Below are 16,347 nucleotides of genomic sequence, written 5' to 3' on the forward strand. Positions count from 1 at the left end.
CGAGTACAGACCTCAGAACAACAGCCATTAAGGTCTGTGATCCTTGGTGTTTAGGAACATGGTTAACATTTGTGCAAAGCCACAAGGATTTCAAATTGAGCACTGCAGCCTGGAGTAAAGATAAAACTGCATGTTTTAAAACATATCGAGTGCATTTTATGTATTAATAAGCATCTCTGTACATTTCAGAAAGAAGAGGCTCTGAAAACAGGAAACTGAATCCCCCCACAGTGACTTCTCACCGGACTATCCACATGTCTCCACATTTGGCAACAAGTACCTGTAGAGACAAACTGTACACATTATCACAGAGACTTTGAAGCAGTCCTGTCTGGTGGAGAACATGACGGAAAAAGAGTAAAGAGACAGTGGACAGCAGAGTTAGGCATCATTTATTCCAAAATAGAAAGCTCTAAGGCAAAACAGACGAGCGAGAAGTACAAGAGAAAAGTGAATGCTTCATAAAAAGCTAGACAGAGGTGACAGAGTTCAGCGAGGGCAACGCGTAGCCATTAAACCCTCAGGCTGAATCAAATGAACAAAGTTAACTTTACAAGAAGGATAAAAACCAAGTTACTGCAACTACTTACAAACAACTGTTTTACAGTACAGCATTACAGTTATTTAAACAAGAGGCACCCCATTATGTGCAGTAATGTCAAACTGATGGAGCTTTCAGATCCTTCACTGTGTGTGTGTGTGTGTGTGTGTGTGTGTGTGTGTGTGTGTGTGTGTGTGTGTGTGTGTGTGTGTGTGTGTGTAGTGGGGCGGGGGGTCATGGTCGCAGCTGCAGCCCTTGGGGATCATTCCTTCAGGAGGGCAATGACTCCAAGTTTCCAGCTGCTCTGTTTTCAATGCAACAGCATGTATGTAGCGTGTACATAAAATAAAAGCTAAATGCGTGCAAAAAGTCCACTGCTTCTTATTGATGGAGTCCGTAACCCCTCCTGATTGTGTGGTTAGCATAGTGTTCTGGATTGTGCATTTTAGAAAGTGACACCTATGCTACTACTGTAAAATGGTTAAAAGACAATGTATGGTATACACATTGTGGGCCAAACAAAGACGGGAACGCTGCAGTCGCTTTGCTGCTGGAGAGGGTTCCTGTGATACTGCAGTACACAAAGTAAAAATATGCTTTAAGGAGCCACAAGTGTTCCACTGTTTAGTGTCTTTTTGGCCAATTTCTCCAAGGGTCATACTTCCTTTTTGTGCTTCTTGGTAAGATTTATTTTAGAAAAGAACACAGATAAGGCCTTGTTAATATTTTAAGCTTAAAACCAATTTAAATAGTAATTTTCATCAGCATTCAATTCCTTTTTCTGTTTTTTAGAAAACTTCAAAAGAACCCTGGAAAACAGGGTCACAGCATTTATTATGAATCTGTACATAAATATTTCTTACAAAACAGGAGAACACAAAAATGAAACCAAAAAACAAACAAACAAAAAAAAACACTCATTTCATATGTTTGTATAGAAAAATAAGCATCTCTCCTCTAATTTACTTTTAATCTCTCCACCTGTGCTCTACTCTGCCTGCAGGGGGCAGTGTGAGCCATGGAGTCAGTCATAAGAGCACACACGTCTACTTAAAACACAAGCATGCAAAAGTCAAGACAAACCAGAGACACAAGAACAAGACAGAAGTGGTCTCATCCAAAATGACAATCTAGCTGGGAGCAGGGGGGGACGGGGGCGGGGACAAAAAAAGTCAACGTTTATTAACGGAGTATACAAACTTGTCTCAGGTGTTTTTAACACTTGTTTTTTTCAGTTTGATTTCATCTTTTTGAGCTTAAATATACAAAAAGTGCACTCACCTACATCATTTATACAATAAAAAACTGTTTGTGAAATGACACTCCTGACATACACGTGCAGCAACAACCGCCGTTCAGCAGGGTGGAGGCTTGGAAGAGTGCAGGGTCCATCCCAGTGTGTCCTGTGCTCTGTGGAAATCAAACGGACGCACCTCTGTTCTGTCGAACTCATTTTGTGTGTCCTCTGCGTGTGGGCGGTGCTTGTCCTCTACTGCAATGAGTTGCTATTGTCCAGGCCCAGCCCCGCCATGTCCGCGTCATTGTCCTCATCTCCGCTGTCCCCCGACTCGTCTTCACTGTGGCCTCCCAGCATCACCTGCTGTACTGCCAGCGTGGCACCGTCTGATGTCAGGCTCTGCAGACCCTCCACGTTCATCGTCACCATTGTACCTAAAATATTGAGACAGTTTTTTTAAAAGCTTATTACCAAAAAAGTCAGAAGGGAAAAGCTGTGGCTGGAAACTCCCGACACGAGTCACGAACATGTCTCGTTGTTTTCCAGGAAATGACAAACGTTTGCCTTGTGTGCTTTTATTCTGCTGTATCATGTAAAACACACATATGATCTTACAGTTTTGTTTTTGTTGAATTAAAACTGTATTTGTTTCAATCTGCCTTGCAGCCTTGAAATAAATATGGTCTGTTACACCTCATGTCCTCTTTCATCTCACTATATGAAGTAGAAGAGCTGCTGTGAGCCTTCAGCATCTTTGTTTAAACTCAAACTGTATCAGACTAAGTTGGGATTGACAAGATGGCGCCGGTGTGTGTGGCTGCTCGTCTGTCATTGCCAAGTTTGTTCCTGCTACAACGGTCATAACCCACGTGTGTTATTTAGGACCATTGACACTGTTCTAAATACTCCATTGAATGTCTGTTTGGAAGTTTCTCCTGATATTTGCAATGATTTTTTAACTTTTTTATTGTAAAGGTTGTCACCACCAGGGTTCTTATCACAGCTCCTGACTCTGACCCTCTGTCTCTGTCCCTCGCACTGCTGTTTTCACTCAGTTTGAGCTTGTGACGCTCTCCACTTTAGAGGCTGTGGTTCGCCATATTAAGCCCACAGGTTCCCCTCGGGATCCTTTTCCTCCACAATTTTTTAAAGAAATTTTTCCTAGTATATGACAGTATGTCCTTGAAATTATTAATAGCAGTCTGCCTTCTGGTGTGGTTCCTGCAAATTTCAAGCATGCAGTAGTGCAGCCACTGCTTAAGAAACCTGGCCTTGATCACACAGTTTAAGTGAACTATAGGCCTATTTCCAAGCTGCCTTTAGTCTCCAAGGTTTTAGAGAAACTTTCTCTGTCAGCCTTCTCGGTTCCGAATCATCTTCTGCTCCTCTGTCATGCGGCCTGTGGGACACAGGGTTCAATCTTAGGGCCTCTGCTCTTTTTATTGTATCTATTGCCTCTGGGTTCCACCCTTAGAAGGCATGGGATCGCAGTTCATTGTTATGCCGATGACTGCCAAGTTTATTTGCCACTGAAGCAGAAAGGTGGCATCTCCATAAAACCTCTCTTGACATGTCTAGATGACATTAAAGCTTGGTTGGCTCTAAACTTTTTAAATTTTAATGAAAATAAAACAGAGTTGTTGGTGTTTGGACCTAGTGGTCCCTGCAAGTCGTCCTCTGTAGATTTGGGACCTCTGGAAATCTATTTTAAACCTGTTGTTACTGACCTTGGTTTTAAGTTGGACCACCAAATTAGAGCAGCAGTGAGTCTTTAGTTCATCTGTTTAATGTCTGTAGTCCAGATTTTTTTGCTGTGTAAAACAAACGGGGGTGGCCAGAGCAGCTTACAAAGTTCACTGTTCTTCATGCTGGAGCTTGTTGATCAGGTGGTTTGTTCAAGAACTCCTGCCAGCTTTTTCCTAGTAAAACTTCCTGTCATAGCGACAGCACTGTTGTTTTGGATGCTGGAAAAATCTTTTTTTCTCTACCTGAGTGCACCGTCTCTGTAACAGTACCAACTCCTCTGTGCTTTCCACATTAAGCTACTTAATAGTGACACCTGAGTGCTACAGAGCTGTACATTAAAGCATTGAATCAAACCATTTGTGTCGAGGATTTTTAAACAATCAAGTTGTGAAATGTTGCAGTCCTAGTGACATTGTCAGCAATTTGTTAAAAGCAGCAACATTTGTGATACAGTGATGACATTTGTTGCCAAACTAGAACAACAGTTTGTTAAGCAGCAGCAGCAGCAGCGGACAGGAAGTCTGCTGGTATCACTACATTGACTAGTGTTTGTTTCTCTGCATTAACTCTAATATATGGGCCAAGTACAACAACGAAAGCATCTCGATACGGTGTTGTGCTGCCTACCATCAGGCATGGCCCCTCCTCCTGCTGCGATGGAATCAGGCCAGAAGCGCTGCAGTGGCCGGTTTTGAGGTGTCTTTTTCTTGGCTTTGGGTGTCTCTGAAGAGCTGGCATCCAACATGGGCTGCAGGATCCGTCTCCGTGCATTTATAAACCTGCAGACACAGGGTGATGCTGGCTGTACAGACCTTTGCACTTCAAATGCTAACAGGTGCTGATTAGGCTCACTGTCAGGTATGGACAGCTGTATGGTTAGCTGGATTTTACACACCCTGACTCAAAGGACACAAAGAATAGGAACTGTCTGATGTCCTGTACATATTAAATACACCGTAACCTCCTTAAACTTAGCTAAAAAGGTGACACTTCCCACCTTTACTTAAAGAAGTTGCAGTTATTAACTTAGGGCAAAGTTAAATGTCATCTTTTTTGTTTTGTTTTCATTAGGCAAAAAAGCAGAGAGGTCAAATGGCAAACTATGGGAACAAGTCAGAGTTTCATCAGTGAAAAGTGAAACGAGATGAGCAAAGAAGAAACCCTCAGCTTATCGCAGGAAGCCCTGCACAATTACCTGGCTGACCAATTATACTACAACAATTAGTGGAAAATTGCCTGCCATCACAAACATGACTGTAAATAGTGATGTAGTTAGTATTTTCTTGGGTAAAGAGCAACTCACCAGTTGTTGACCTGCAGAAGTGTCAGGTTTGTTTGAGTAGCAATCTGCTTCTTTTCATCCTCTGTGGGATACGGATGCTGCACAACAGAACAGGGTTGAAATGCATCACTATTTTGTAAGGACTTGAGTTCTATACAGGCAGATGATTTATGCACAGAGACTCACCCCGATGTGCTGGAAGAGCCATGAGCGCATGACATTTGTGGCATGCTTTGGAAGAACGCCGCGCTTGTTCTTGGTTGAGTTGTCCTCATGACTAAAGAGGTTCAAGTCCTGGTGAAACTGCAGCTGAAGCTGAGTACACAGATGTTTGTTTAGCCATCTTTTAATTATCTCAACAGAATGAAAGGTTATGTTAAATTACAATACTGTTCCACATCATTTAACCAAGGACCTCAGCTCTAATTTTGAATTATTTGCCCTTAATGACAGAGCACCGATCTTAAAAAGCTACACCATTTGATATTAGGAGCAGACAACACATTATCTGCCATAGTCAATACGCAGCAAAGGTTGTTGTTACATTGTTATAGAACAAAGTTACAACATGAAGCCCTCCAACACCTCTAAGCTTGTCTTCATTTAGTTCAATTAACTTTTACTCTGCCTCTCATTCTACTTTTAAATACTCTAGGAACCACAAGTGGGAGCAGTAAAATTCAATGACAGGGATTCCACTTAATAGCACGGCAGCAACATAGACAGATGTATTACCTGATTGTTCTGGACGCGTATTGTCCCGGGAGAAAGAGCCTGTGTTACCACCTGGCCCTGAGGAGTTACAACTGTGACTGGCTGGTACACAGTCCCGCCTGAAATACAAACACACAATTTTCTAACCTGCTCAGCTGAGTGCAGAAGACTCAATCAGAGTCCTGTTGGTACATGTGAATATCTGGGCTACAGTCATTAGTGCAGTACCTGAGGAAGGGGTCGTACGCCAAGATGACATACCTGCGACCACCTGGGTGGGGTTGACAGTTGTCACAGTAACGTTTCCTTGCTGCAGGGCCGATGCTGGAACTACAATTTGACCCTGGGGACTAATGGTCCCTGATATGGAGCTGGGGGTCTGTGTAATAGAGCATGCATACATAAAGTAGGCGCATGTATGTCTTCCATGCTGCTAACTCTTATAACGCCATTTTTAAAGTATTCCCATTTAGCTGGCTAATATACCCCAGCAGGGGCACTGATCAGTGGTAGCTAACTCTTCACCTGAGGCATTTGGTGGTGACGCCTGCAGTTCACCTACACTGCATACCTGAGACTTGGTGGGTGAGAAGCTCTGGGCCTGGCCTTGTACAGGCGAGTATGGGCTTCCCGGGTCACCACTCAGCAGAGTCTCACTGTTCATCTTAGTCTTGAGGCAGGCGATGTAGCGACTGCAAAAGTCCTTGCACAGGTCGCTCACCTTCTCCAGCTCCAGCAGGTGGATCCGCAGCACCTGGATGGCTTTCACCATCTTCAGATAGAAGGAATGGAAAGAGTTCTTAGGCTCAACATCTTTCTGTTTAACAAATGTTTACCTGAGGGTATTACAGGGAGGTCAAAGGTCAGGTCCAGTTATGACAGTCGCTTCCGATCACAGCACAGAATTACAATACAGCACGATGCCACCCTGTGAAGATTTAATTACTACTTATTTGTTGTAGCACAAGGTCTTTCTCAGAAGGAAAATACACCTAAAAAAGTCTCAAATTTATGCCCTCCTTCACATTTCCAAAGCCATCCCGTGGGCTGTCTTTAACAGGCCGATTCTGGCCCCTGTAGCCATTTACTGTCACAAAAGTCTGTGGGCTTCTACTGTTGCTGGCCCTTCAGAGAGAAGTGAAATCAACAAACAAAGAGCTGAAGTGAAAACAATGAAAAGTGTCCACTAAAGCCTTTCATGCTGTTCTTGATTATCTTTTATTATAGTTTAGTTTTTGTGGTTTGTGTTGACCTTCTGTCACTCCCTTTCTTTTCAACCAATCGGTGTATCGACATCCCTGCTGAGCTCCAAGTTGTTGGTTGTTTGGAAGACAATATGCAAGCGTGTTCGGATAGGTTACACAGCCCTCTGCATGTACAAACATAAATGCTGTGAAATAAGGTTTAGCTTTCTGAAGCAACAATGTCTCACCAAGTTGTCAAGTTCAGGGTCTTCACTGAAGAAAGGCTTCCCCTCCTTCTCTTGATTACGGACAAAATTCTCAATGTCCACATCAAAGCTCGCTGAGGTGATGCAATCAGAGCTCAGCGTGGACTGCTCACACTTCTCAAACAGCAGGGCCAACAGAGGGAACAGAGGATGCCTACGAAAGACACACACACACACACACACACACACACACACACACACACACACAGAAAAAGGATCACTTCAAGCTTCATCAGTAAGAACTTGGAAAATCCACAAGGACGGGGAAAAACAAAAAAAGTATTAGCAGCAGGACATGAGACCTAAATGAATCAGAACTCTGTGTTGACATCAGACATTTAATATATGTATATTTACACACACAAATACATACACACACAGTCCTAAACTCTTTCAACCGTTCAACCTGCTTCCCTCCTCAGGTGAGGTGTGGAGGATATCCTGAACTTGGTGAAACTTTCTTCGAAGTGGAGCTCACGTTGTTGGACTCTAACACTTGGAAAATAAACTCTCATTTGATGTGAGGATGTAACCAAACTCTTTGTCTGGACCCTTTTAGGACACTAGCCTAACATCAGCTGACATAATGTTAGCTTATAACCAACTGTTGCTGCCTAAACAACAATGGTTATAAGCTAACATGATGCTCATTGTAAGCGATCAGGGGGCAGCAGGGTTACAAGTCTAATCTGCTGACGATATGTAATTAGGACAACATTTGGAATAAATAATCATGTCTATGCACGTTTTCATGTATTAAAGATTTGACTTCAGTTCAGGAAGTCAGTTTGGAGGTGAGGATGAAGAGAAAAAGAGGTGTGAGAGAGAGCAGTGGTGGAGAAGCTTCCTTCTCCAGAGGAAATATGCATGTGCAAACTTTTGTTCATATATAGTTTGATTTAATTTTAATTAAACAGCTTGCATATACTGTTACTGTTGAGAATGTCTGATTTTCTATTTCTATTTAAACAAACATACACTCCTACCGATATATGGATGCCTTGTCAGCGTCCATGGGTGTCTGTGGCTCTGTTGGTGCCGGGCTGGGCACCTCTCCCAACGTACCCTCCATAAACTTCTGCTCCGAATCACTGTCTACCTTTATGATGCCTTGCATCTGCAAGGAAGGTGAGAACAGACAAGAAACAGACAATTACAGCACGAAGCGTTCAAGACAAAGATGACATGTGACAGCGTGTGGCTTCATTTTAATAGCACTCCTTTTCAAAGTCATAGGAATTTTCAAGCAAAACGACTACTTTCTGAGATCCACAAGTTACTAACAAATGACTACAGAAAACCTGGACGACCTGACAGCTCCTCAAAAAGTATCTACTGCCCCCTGGTGTGAGGCTGCAGTACAGGTCATAAAGCCCACCCTCTCTGTTAGCAAATGGGGCAGGGCTCAAACAAAAACAAAAGAAGTTCACCTCAGATTACTAGTACTAGTACTGCCATTACTACTACTCATGTTGATTTGGGTTCAAGGAGTCACCTTTCTTAGAAGTCTGATTAGCAGCAACAGTTAGAGAAATTTGGGTGTATCTGCTTGGGAACTGGAGGCAGAGTCTAGATACTGAGAGAAGGTCTGTTTACCTTCCATAACCACAACCTGCTGTTTCAAACTGACAATAAGGAAACTGGACTAACAGAAAGAACATGTTTCTACACCCAGTTACACATATTAATTCAAGTGCTTTGAAATGACAGTCTTCACTGGTGGGGATAGTTACAAAGCTTTCTTCGTTATGAATTAGCATACATGGTTTTATTGAACATTTGAAGAACCAGCAAAAAAACCAAACTCTTGTAGAGGACATGAAGTCAGAGATAGAAGCGACAAGGAGCAGGTGCATCTAATACAGGTAGAGCTGCTGCAAAACCCCACAGAGCTCACCAGCCAGCGTAACAAATTCTGGATCCTTTGCTTTTAGTTAGCATTAGCAGCACATGCTGCCTCTGATGTGAAAGGACTTTTATGCTGCGCACTGTGATTCACAGCAATGGTCCCGGGTCAGCCCTGACTTTGTGTTAAACTAATCCAAAATTAATGATGGTATTTCTAACCACTAGATATACCACAACTTTATCCTTTCAACAGCTGCTGAAAGTTAGGGGACCTAGCTGCTAGATATTTATATTAGAGATGGACCGATCCGATATTACGTATCGGTCCGATACTGACGTAAACTCCTGGATCGGATATTTGAGAGAAATAAAAAATGTAATCCGATCCATTAAATATCAAAAAAGCACCTCACAAAACTTGCGACATGGCGTAACTCGGCTCATAACCTTAGAACGTTGGAGCAGTATGCTCACGTGATAGAGAGACTGTGTGTATTTGTAGCCTCGCTACCAAACCAGCATTTTATCTCCGAGGAAGTTTTCCCAGAGAGAAGTAAAGCAAGTGTGTAAGTTCATCTCTGAATGTTTGTAAAGCATTCCTGTGTTAAGCTTAACAACCGATATGGAGCGACTGCCTCTCTCTCCCTCCCTCTCCTGCTGCTACTTCAATCGTGACACTGATCAATGATCAGCTGATCGGCTTTTCTGTCGCGAGTCCGTCTCTCTTCTTTGTTTATCGCCCACTTCGCGCCAGAAAGAGGAAACCAGCGGCTGAACAACCGCAGCACGTTTAAGCTTGATAAGCTGCTGTTAGAATGTATTTAATATTAATTTCTACACCAGGATCCTTTTCTACAGCTGACGGCTGGTAACTGTGCAGGGGCGGATCTAGAAAAGTTTAGTCAGGGGGGCCGATAGGGCATGAACAGGGAAAAGGGGGCACAAAGACATACTTTTCTTTCTTATTCTCATTTAAAATGTCGAGCTTTTAATAAATAATTATCTGAATCTTACACCCAAAGTTTTAATCTGATGTAAAATGTATAGAAGTCCATTACTGTATATAGTAACTGTTAAGTCTAATATACCCCAGTAAGCTATAGTACTTTATCTATTGAATCTATTTAATTATTCTTGAAAAGAATAATTGATTTATGTGCATTTTTTTTTCACACTGCATCAAATTAAAGTTGATTACGTCGATTAAGCATCATGAGGTGGGTGGTTCCCTTTTTTTTTTTTTTTTTTTTTTTTTTTTTGCTGGGAGTTTTAGGACCCTATTAGTTAGGTTGCTTACTCTTTAAAATACCAGAATAGGGAGGATGGAGCAGGTTTAAGTTTGTTAGATTGATCAGTGTTGCTGAACTATGAAATATTTTGGGTGCAGTGTATTTTTGGCATACAGGTATAACAGAATAGCTTTAGTGCTTTTTGTTTTTTTTTTTAACTTGAGTATGAACTTATACAAAAAGCAGCAAGATATTAAAAAAACAGTTTTATTGATTAAAAAACACTATATCGGATTCATATCGGTATCGGCAGATATCCAAATTTATGATATCGGTATCGGACATAAAAAAGTGGTATCGTGCCATCTCTAATTTATATAGAGATCCTCCAGCTTCAAACTGTATCACCCTTCAAGGACCTGCAGTTCAAAAAAGCGCCCCTCCGACAGCCAAACCCATCTGTTTTCTGATTGAATAGTTACATTTGTGATTGACATGACATTGACCAATCAGATGAAAGGAAGAAAAATAGGATCAAAATTCGTACTTGTAACTTGAAACTTGAGTGCAGAGTTTCACATGTATTCTTTGGCTAAGTCCACACACAAATCTTTTTTTACACATACAAAACTGATTTACAAGTACAAAATATTTATGACCACAATTTGAGCCCATAGAGGAGTCAAAAGAATTATGAGAAGAGATCTGGAATTAGCAGGTACGACTGGCCTGTATGCACAATGACCACACAAGACTCCACCGCTGAAGAAAAAGCATGTTGAAGTGTGTTTTAAGCCTGACTAAACAACATTTAGACAAGCCTGTGAAATACTGGGAGAACATATTCTGGTCAGGCGAGACCAAAACTGAAACCTTTGGATACTGTAATCAGAGATGGGCAGTAATGCGTTAGAATGTCTCAAGACAGTGACGTAAGCGAGTGCGACGTTCGTGACAACAGCTGTGTGCAGATCAACAGTGGATAATATATCGAGTGCGGGAGAGAGTATGAGCGTGCAGCGTTTAAAGCGTGGAAGTACTGACCTTACTTTGAGTTTGATTCCATAAAAAGTGACAAAAACATTAGTGTCAGTTGTGCGTGGGAAGAAAACTTCTTTTTACAGCGAAAAAAACCCCTAAACAAGCACCGAGTGCACAACGACGTAATGGGAAATTCACAAAAACTCGCGGATTCTTCCACTGACCGCTGCGGCACACCTGCACCAGGGTAAACCTCCGCCTGCCCCACTCCTACTTTACAGGTGAAAATAGAGCAACAGGACCACTAGTCTTTGACTTTATTTATTTTCTGCTGTGTTTTACTTACTTACTTTGAAAGACTGAGTGTAGACACAAAAAATATTTTATTTTATGCGCTGGAATGTGCAGAAAATAGGTTTAAATGTTAAACTAATTTCTTCCAGTCAGAGAATGTTGCATATAATTTAATTTTTGCTTGATGCATAAAGTTAAAAGATTAAAACTGATAAAACAAGTTAAAAAAAAAAGAGACTTTTCCATTTGATTACATTTTGCATGATGGATTATGCAGAAAAAGTAGAATTGTAATCAGTAATTAGTTACTGATTACTTTTTTCAAGTAACTTGACCAACACTGGCTGTAATACACACCATGTTTGGAAGTCAAACACCCCAAACCGACAGTGAAGTTTGGAGGTGAGAACATCATGGTGTGGGGCCATTTTTCCAGCATACGGCACTCGCACACTTCATATATCTGAAGGAAGGATGAATGGAAAAATATACCGACATTCCTGATAAAAATCAACTGCCATCAGGGCCAGCCAATCACACGACCTGAATCCAATTTAAAAATCCATGGAAAGAACTAATGCTTATTGTATTGCTCTATATAAAGCTTTGTTTTTTAACAAACACTTTGCATGTCAGCTGTCATCAGAATTGCAGACTGTAAAATATATAAGACGTTCAGAACCAAAGTGTGTCAGGATAATGAAAGGATGAGCTTTAAAGGATAAACTTCACATTTGACTGCAATGATTCTTTGATTACAGGAGTTGCTCTCAGCACCACCCAGTGACAGACGAATCATCCAATAAGCCCACTCTTTATGCTAAATTCACTTATTTAACTTTGGAGCAAAATTATAGTAACTCAAAAATGACCTGATTAAAAAAGAACAAAGGCTAAACTGCCAGATTATTTACCGTCAGTGAAGGCTGCAGCTGTCTTACTGAGGAAGTTCATGAAAGAAAGTCAAAGGGATTATATATCCATGTAATTGGTATCATATGTACCGTTATCCTCTTTACCTTTAGGCGCATAAACAGTTACTCAGTTTGGGATTCAAGAAAACTGATGATGTCCGCTGTGCTCAGCTTCTGTACATATTAGGGCAACACTTCTGTGATTACTATATGTTTAGATTTTAAATAATTTTCTACTGAACTAAATGTAACACCATTGTGTAAAAGTTGAGAAACACTGTTTAAGTGCTGGGTTTGTCCTCCTTTTAGGCCTACGGTGGAGATCTGAAGATTTCCCTTTGAGGGAGCTGATGCTGAAGCCTGAGCTCTTCTTGATCCCTCTAATGAACCTCAGTCCTCCTGATGTTTCTGACACGATGTCTGCCTCAGTGGGTCAAACGAACATCTGGCACAGGACAGCTGTGTTGTAAGAATAGTAGGTTTCTACAAATCACTGGACCCAAGAATCCAGACCCAGTTGGCTCTGATAGTCTCCCTCACTTGTTTTTAGCTGAGTAAATGCAGCTGTTGATTTAAAAAACAAACTACTACTACTCTGGGTCATGTTGTTAAATGAAAAGAAAAAAAATTATACTGCTCAGAGAGTGCAAGTCTCCAGTTCTCTTTATGTTAAAATCTCAAAAGGCAACATTGAATCTTTAGATAATTACAGTAACACTGTGTTTCTGAGGTGTGTATGTAGCTGTCATTTCTCTTGTCTAAAGTCAGGATAACAAAGTTACACTGACTAATAAGTCAAACATCTCGACTATGAGCAACACTGGTGTATAACAACAAGCTTCTAACAGTGTGTGTGCTAACTGCTAATCCAACTAACAAATTAGCAAGGATGAAGGAGGAGGATGTTAGATGTTGTATACAACTATAGTATGGTAAGATGTGTGCCTTTTTAATTAAACCAACATGGCTTTATTTGCCTTAATTTCCTGAGTCTTGAGGAGCAGTAAAACCACCAGCAGAGATGTTAAAACTGAACAACCCCGGCTACATAAAAAGCACATGGGATATGCTCACGCTTACATCCTGTGGGGCTGTAGACAGGAGATCAACAACTCCTCCACTAAGAGTCACTACTTCCATTCCCTTTGTTAACATCTCCATACTTTTTTCAAACAAACTGTTAAAAGAAATGGAAAGCTATTAAGATTCATTAGGTTGTAACCCTTTTCTGAAATATTTTTTTAAGTCCCCAGTGCATAGGTCTGGCAGAACCCTCATGATCCAGAAAGTGAAACACTACCATCTCTGGTGTCCAAAGAATAACAACTGAGAATACACTCCCCCAACTTCTATACACCTGTGTTAACAGACCTCTCTGCACCGAATCATACTTGTTATTAATCTCTGTCTCTCTTCCACAGCATGCCTTTATCCTGTCTTCCTTCTCTCACCCCAACCAGTCACAGCAGATGGCCCCGCCCCTCCCTGAGCCTGGTTCTGCCGGAGGTTTCTTCCTGTTAAAAGGGAGTTTTTCCTTCCCACTGTCACCAAAGTGCTTGCTCACAGGGGGTCATATGATTGTTGGGTTTTTCTCTGTATTACTGTAGGGTCTACCTTACAATATGAAGCACCTTGAGGCGACTGTAGTTGTGATTTGGTGCTTTATAAATAAAACTGAATTGAATTGAAATGTGAGCAGAGGCTCTGCAAAATACTTTATTGAGCAAAGTCTTTCTCCCTTTTTACACTGTGCCTGCCTACCGGCAACACAGTCCCTTCAAGGAGCATCCCCAACCATGTGACTGCAGCCAACAATGACTTAGATTGAACACAAATAGACCAAAAATGATTGCCTGCGTAGGGAGGAACATTTCTTCTTAGTCATAGTTCATTCTTAGCTCTCAACACCCACAAATTTTAGCACCTAAATAAAGATGTTTTTTAAGCAATTTACAAATATGCATACAGATAAATACTAGGAGGAAATGAGGCTTACAATGCATTACTGATGTCTCCCATACTGCGTTTCAGAGACAAGCTCACAGTCTATATATTACTCAAACTGGTGTAACAGCATTGACACCGATTGCGTGTTCACGTTATTCTGCTACCAAGGCTGACTTCTCACCACTAAAAATAAATTATCTATTAGGCAGAGTCCAGAACACTCAAAGTTTTAGCCTAGAATGTTTAGCTGTCCCAATTATAAACAGTATCCCGTCCTGCTGTTGTGCTTATTCTCTTTAGTTAACTAGTATCTCAAAAGAGCAGACTATAGCTCCCTGCAGGTCCAAGCAAAGTTTGTCCCTCTCACCCACCTGCTGCTCTCCCTTTGGGTACTTATCTATGGAGACTGAGTGGGCTGCCATCACGTTCACTGCAGATGCTGCAAACACTGGGGCATTATAGAGTGCAGGGACTGGTGGCCAACCTACACAGTACACACAGTTTCAGTTAGACTGCCTCAGGTGTTTGCACATAAGCTTCAAATGACAGAACTGTTCTGATTTCATTATTAAACTATTATCAGTGTTACTGGCTTTGTTAATTAGGTTGGCATTGTTACGGTAAAATACAGAAGTATGGACATAATACCGTTCCCCTTTGTAACACCAAGATGCAAAATATATACAAAATGTCAATATTAGAACAGAAATGGAGAGGAGCTAATGATATGTTGAATATGAATGTTGTCTTCATACGTGCTAGTAGCGAAAGCACACTACGGGGTCCAACGTTACTCTTCTTTGCATATAGCTTATCCAGCTCACCTCTAAAAGCCAAGAAGAGGCTGGTATCATGAACCTAAGGGGTGTTGTACAAATAATAATGCTGATGTTATATCTTAGCGTGTCTTGCAATTGATGTTAACACACCCACCACGATTTAGCCTTTAGCTCGTGTTAGCTGTGGCAACCGTGGCGGCAAGGGGACATTAAAGTGAAATAAATCCTTTGGGCTAATATTAGCCTACTCTCCTATAACCCGACTAACGTTACTCGTAAACAAAGCAGCCCGACTGGGAAAACGGTCGTTTTCGTACAGCTAACAATTATCCAGTAACGTAAACGACACATTTGCGCTAGTTCACGAAGCCAACCTAGGCTTCAGTCAAATAAGCAACCATATGGCCGAGCTAACGTCTTCGACGTAGCTAAGTATTAACTTCAAAGTGTATTCGTGTTGGTAGTGCAACCAAAACGCAAAGCGCCATATTTAGCGAAGGTAATCGCGGCCAAAAAACAAGCTAGCTGACCAATCTAGCCAGGTACAGAAAAAGACCCTCCTGCGGATTGATACGAAGTAAGCCATTTTACCAAATAATAAGACAGCGTCGGTCGCTTAACAGTATGCATTTAAAATTAAATTATATTTCTTGTCAGCTATATGAAATAATTGGGCAGCAAAGAAATTATTAAGTATTGGATTGCTAGCCCGGTTGATCCTAAATTCCTCCCCTTTTCAGTCAATCAATCAAGCGGGGACAGCTGCCCTCTACTTCCCCTCCCCTACGTGGTAAAGTGTTGGGCCTCGTTTCTAGCGCTCGCCCTTTGCTTTTCCACAATCCTCCTCAGCCCCCAAAACGCCGACATATTTTTTAACCCCCCCTCCCATGTATACAGTTTTTTTTATCCTTCACAGAGCTCTGCCGCTTCTGTTTCCTCTAAAAAACACCCTCTGCTGCCCTGACTAAGTCCGCGCTCCTCGCCCCGGGACATTTTTGCGTGCGGCCCAGATTGTTTGATTGATAGGGAACGGAAAAAGAGGGACTTTGAGTGACAGCTTACCTGAGTGCCAATCTTCGTCACACTGACAAGCGGCTGCAGCAATCGGGACCCGCAGTTGTTGCGTTACGTCATCGCGCAAGGGCACGCAGGGGCGCAGGACTCATGATTATGTATTAGGTGGGCGGAGACATGACGTTCTGCTGCCTGCGAGTCCTGCGCCCTGCTGTTTTTTTTGTCTTAGCAAAAGCGATTCACTTCCCTCGCTTTATGCTTCGTTCCTTTATATACACGCGTTTTAATCATCAACATACTAATGCGTGAAAGACAACAGACTGCTGAGTGCTTATTCCTAAACGAATGCGTATGGATAATTTGAACATTAT

The 16,347-nt window shown here is 41.7% G+C and overlaps 2 protein-coding genes across 8 annotated transcripts in view; one reads left to right on the top strand and one right to left on the bottom strand.

The window, feature by feature from the left end:
- The window catches only part of tmprss3a (transmembrane serine protease 3a), a 26,094-nt gene extending 25,712 nt beyond the window's left edge, over positions 1 to 382 (top strand). Inside the window, exon 14 of the mRNA XM_085248720.1 lies at positions 190 to 382. Within this exon, the coding sequence (XP_085104846.1) occupies positions 190 to 219 (30 nt within the window). The 3' untranslated portion in view covers positions 220 to 382. The remainder of the gene's footprint in view (positions 1 to 189) is intronic.
- pknox1.1 (pbx/knotted 1 homeobox 1.1) lies at positions 376 to 16,150 on the bottom strand. 7 transcript variants are annotated; one of them, XM_085248721.1, is made up of 11 exons: positions 16,025 to 16,092; positions 14,555 to 14,667; positions 7,957 to 8,087; positions 6,953 to 7,124; positions 6,092 to 6,292; positions 5,749 to 5,899; positions 5,542 to 5,639; positions 4,993 to 5,121; positions 4,828 to 4,904; positions 4,152 to 4,303; positions 376 to 2,212 (listed from the first exon to the last, which is right to left on the bottom strand). In XM_085248721.1, the coding sequence occupies exons 2-11, from the start codon at positions 14,603 to 14,605 to the stop codon at positions 2,031 to 2,033; spliced, it is 1,344 nt and encodes a 447-aa protein (XP_085104847.1). In that variant the 5' UTR covers positions 14,606 to 14,667; positions 16,025 to 16,092; the 3' UTR covers positions 376 to 2,030. The 7 variants fall into 7 exon arrangements, with proteins under 7 accessions (XP_085104847.1, XP_085104851.1, XP_085104848.1 ...); XM_085248725.1 differs by having other exon boundaries at positions 5,782 to 5,899; positions 16,025 to 16,091; XM_085248722.1 differs by lacking the exon at positions 16,025 to 16,092 and adding an exon at positions 15,117 to 15,820.
- Positions 16,151 to 16,347: the final 197 nt, after the last annotated feature.

This window comes from Mchenga conophoros, linkage group LG16, assembly GCF_057382185.1.
Source record: "Mchenga conophoros isolate Kocher_MC1m ecotype Shallow Benthic linkage group LG16, M_conophoros_male_GT1.1, whole genome shotgun sequence".
Classification (NCBI taxonomy): domain Eukaryota; kingdom Metazoa; phylum Chordata; class Actinopteri; order Cichliformes; family Cichlidae; genus Mchenga; species Mchenga conophoros.

Excerpts from the sequence above, each read along its gene's own strand:
- pknox1.1 (XM_085248721.1), bottom strand. The coding sequence starts at position 14,605 with ATGGCAGCCCACTCAGTCTCCATAGATAAGTACCCAAAGGGAGAGCAG. Across the intron at positions 8,088-14,554 it reads ACCCAAAGGGAGAGCAGCAG|ATGCAAGGCATCATAAAGGT; the intron begins GTGGGTGAGAGG and ends CCTTCCTTGCAG. Across the intron at positions 4,304-4,827 it reads CTTCTGCAGGTCAACAACTG|GTTTATAAATGCACGGAGAC; the intron begins GTGAGTTGCTCT and ends CTGTGTCTGCAG.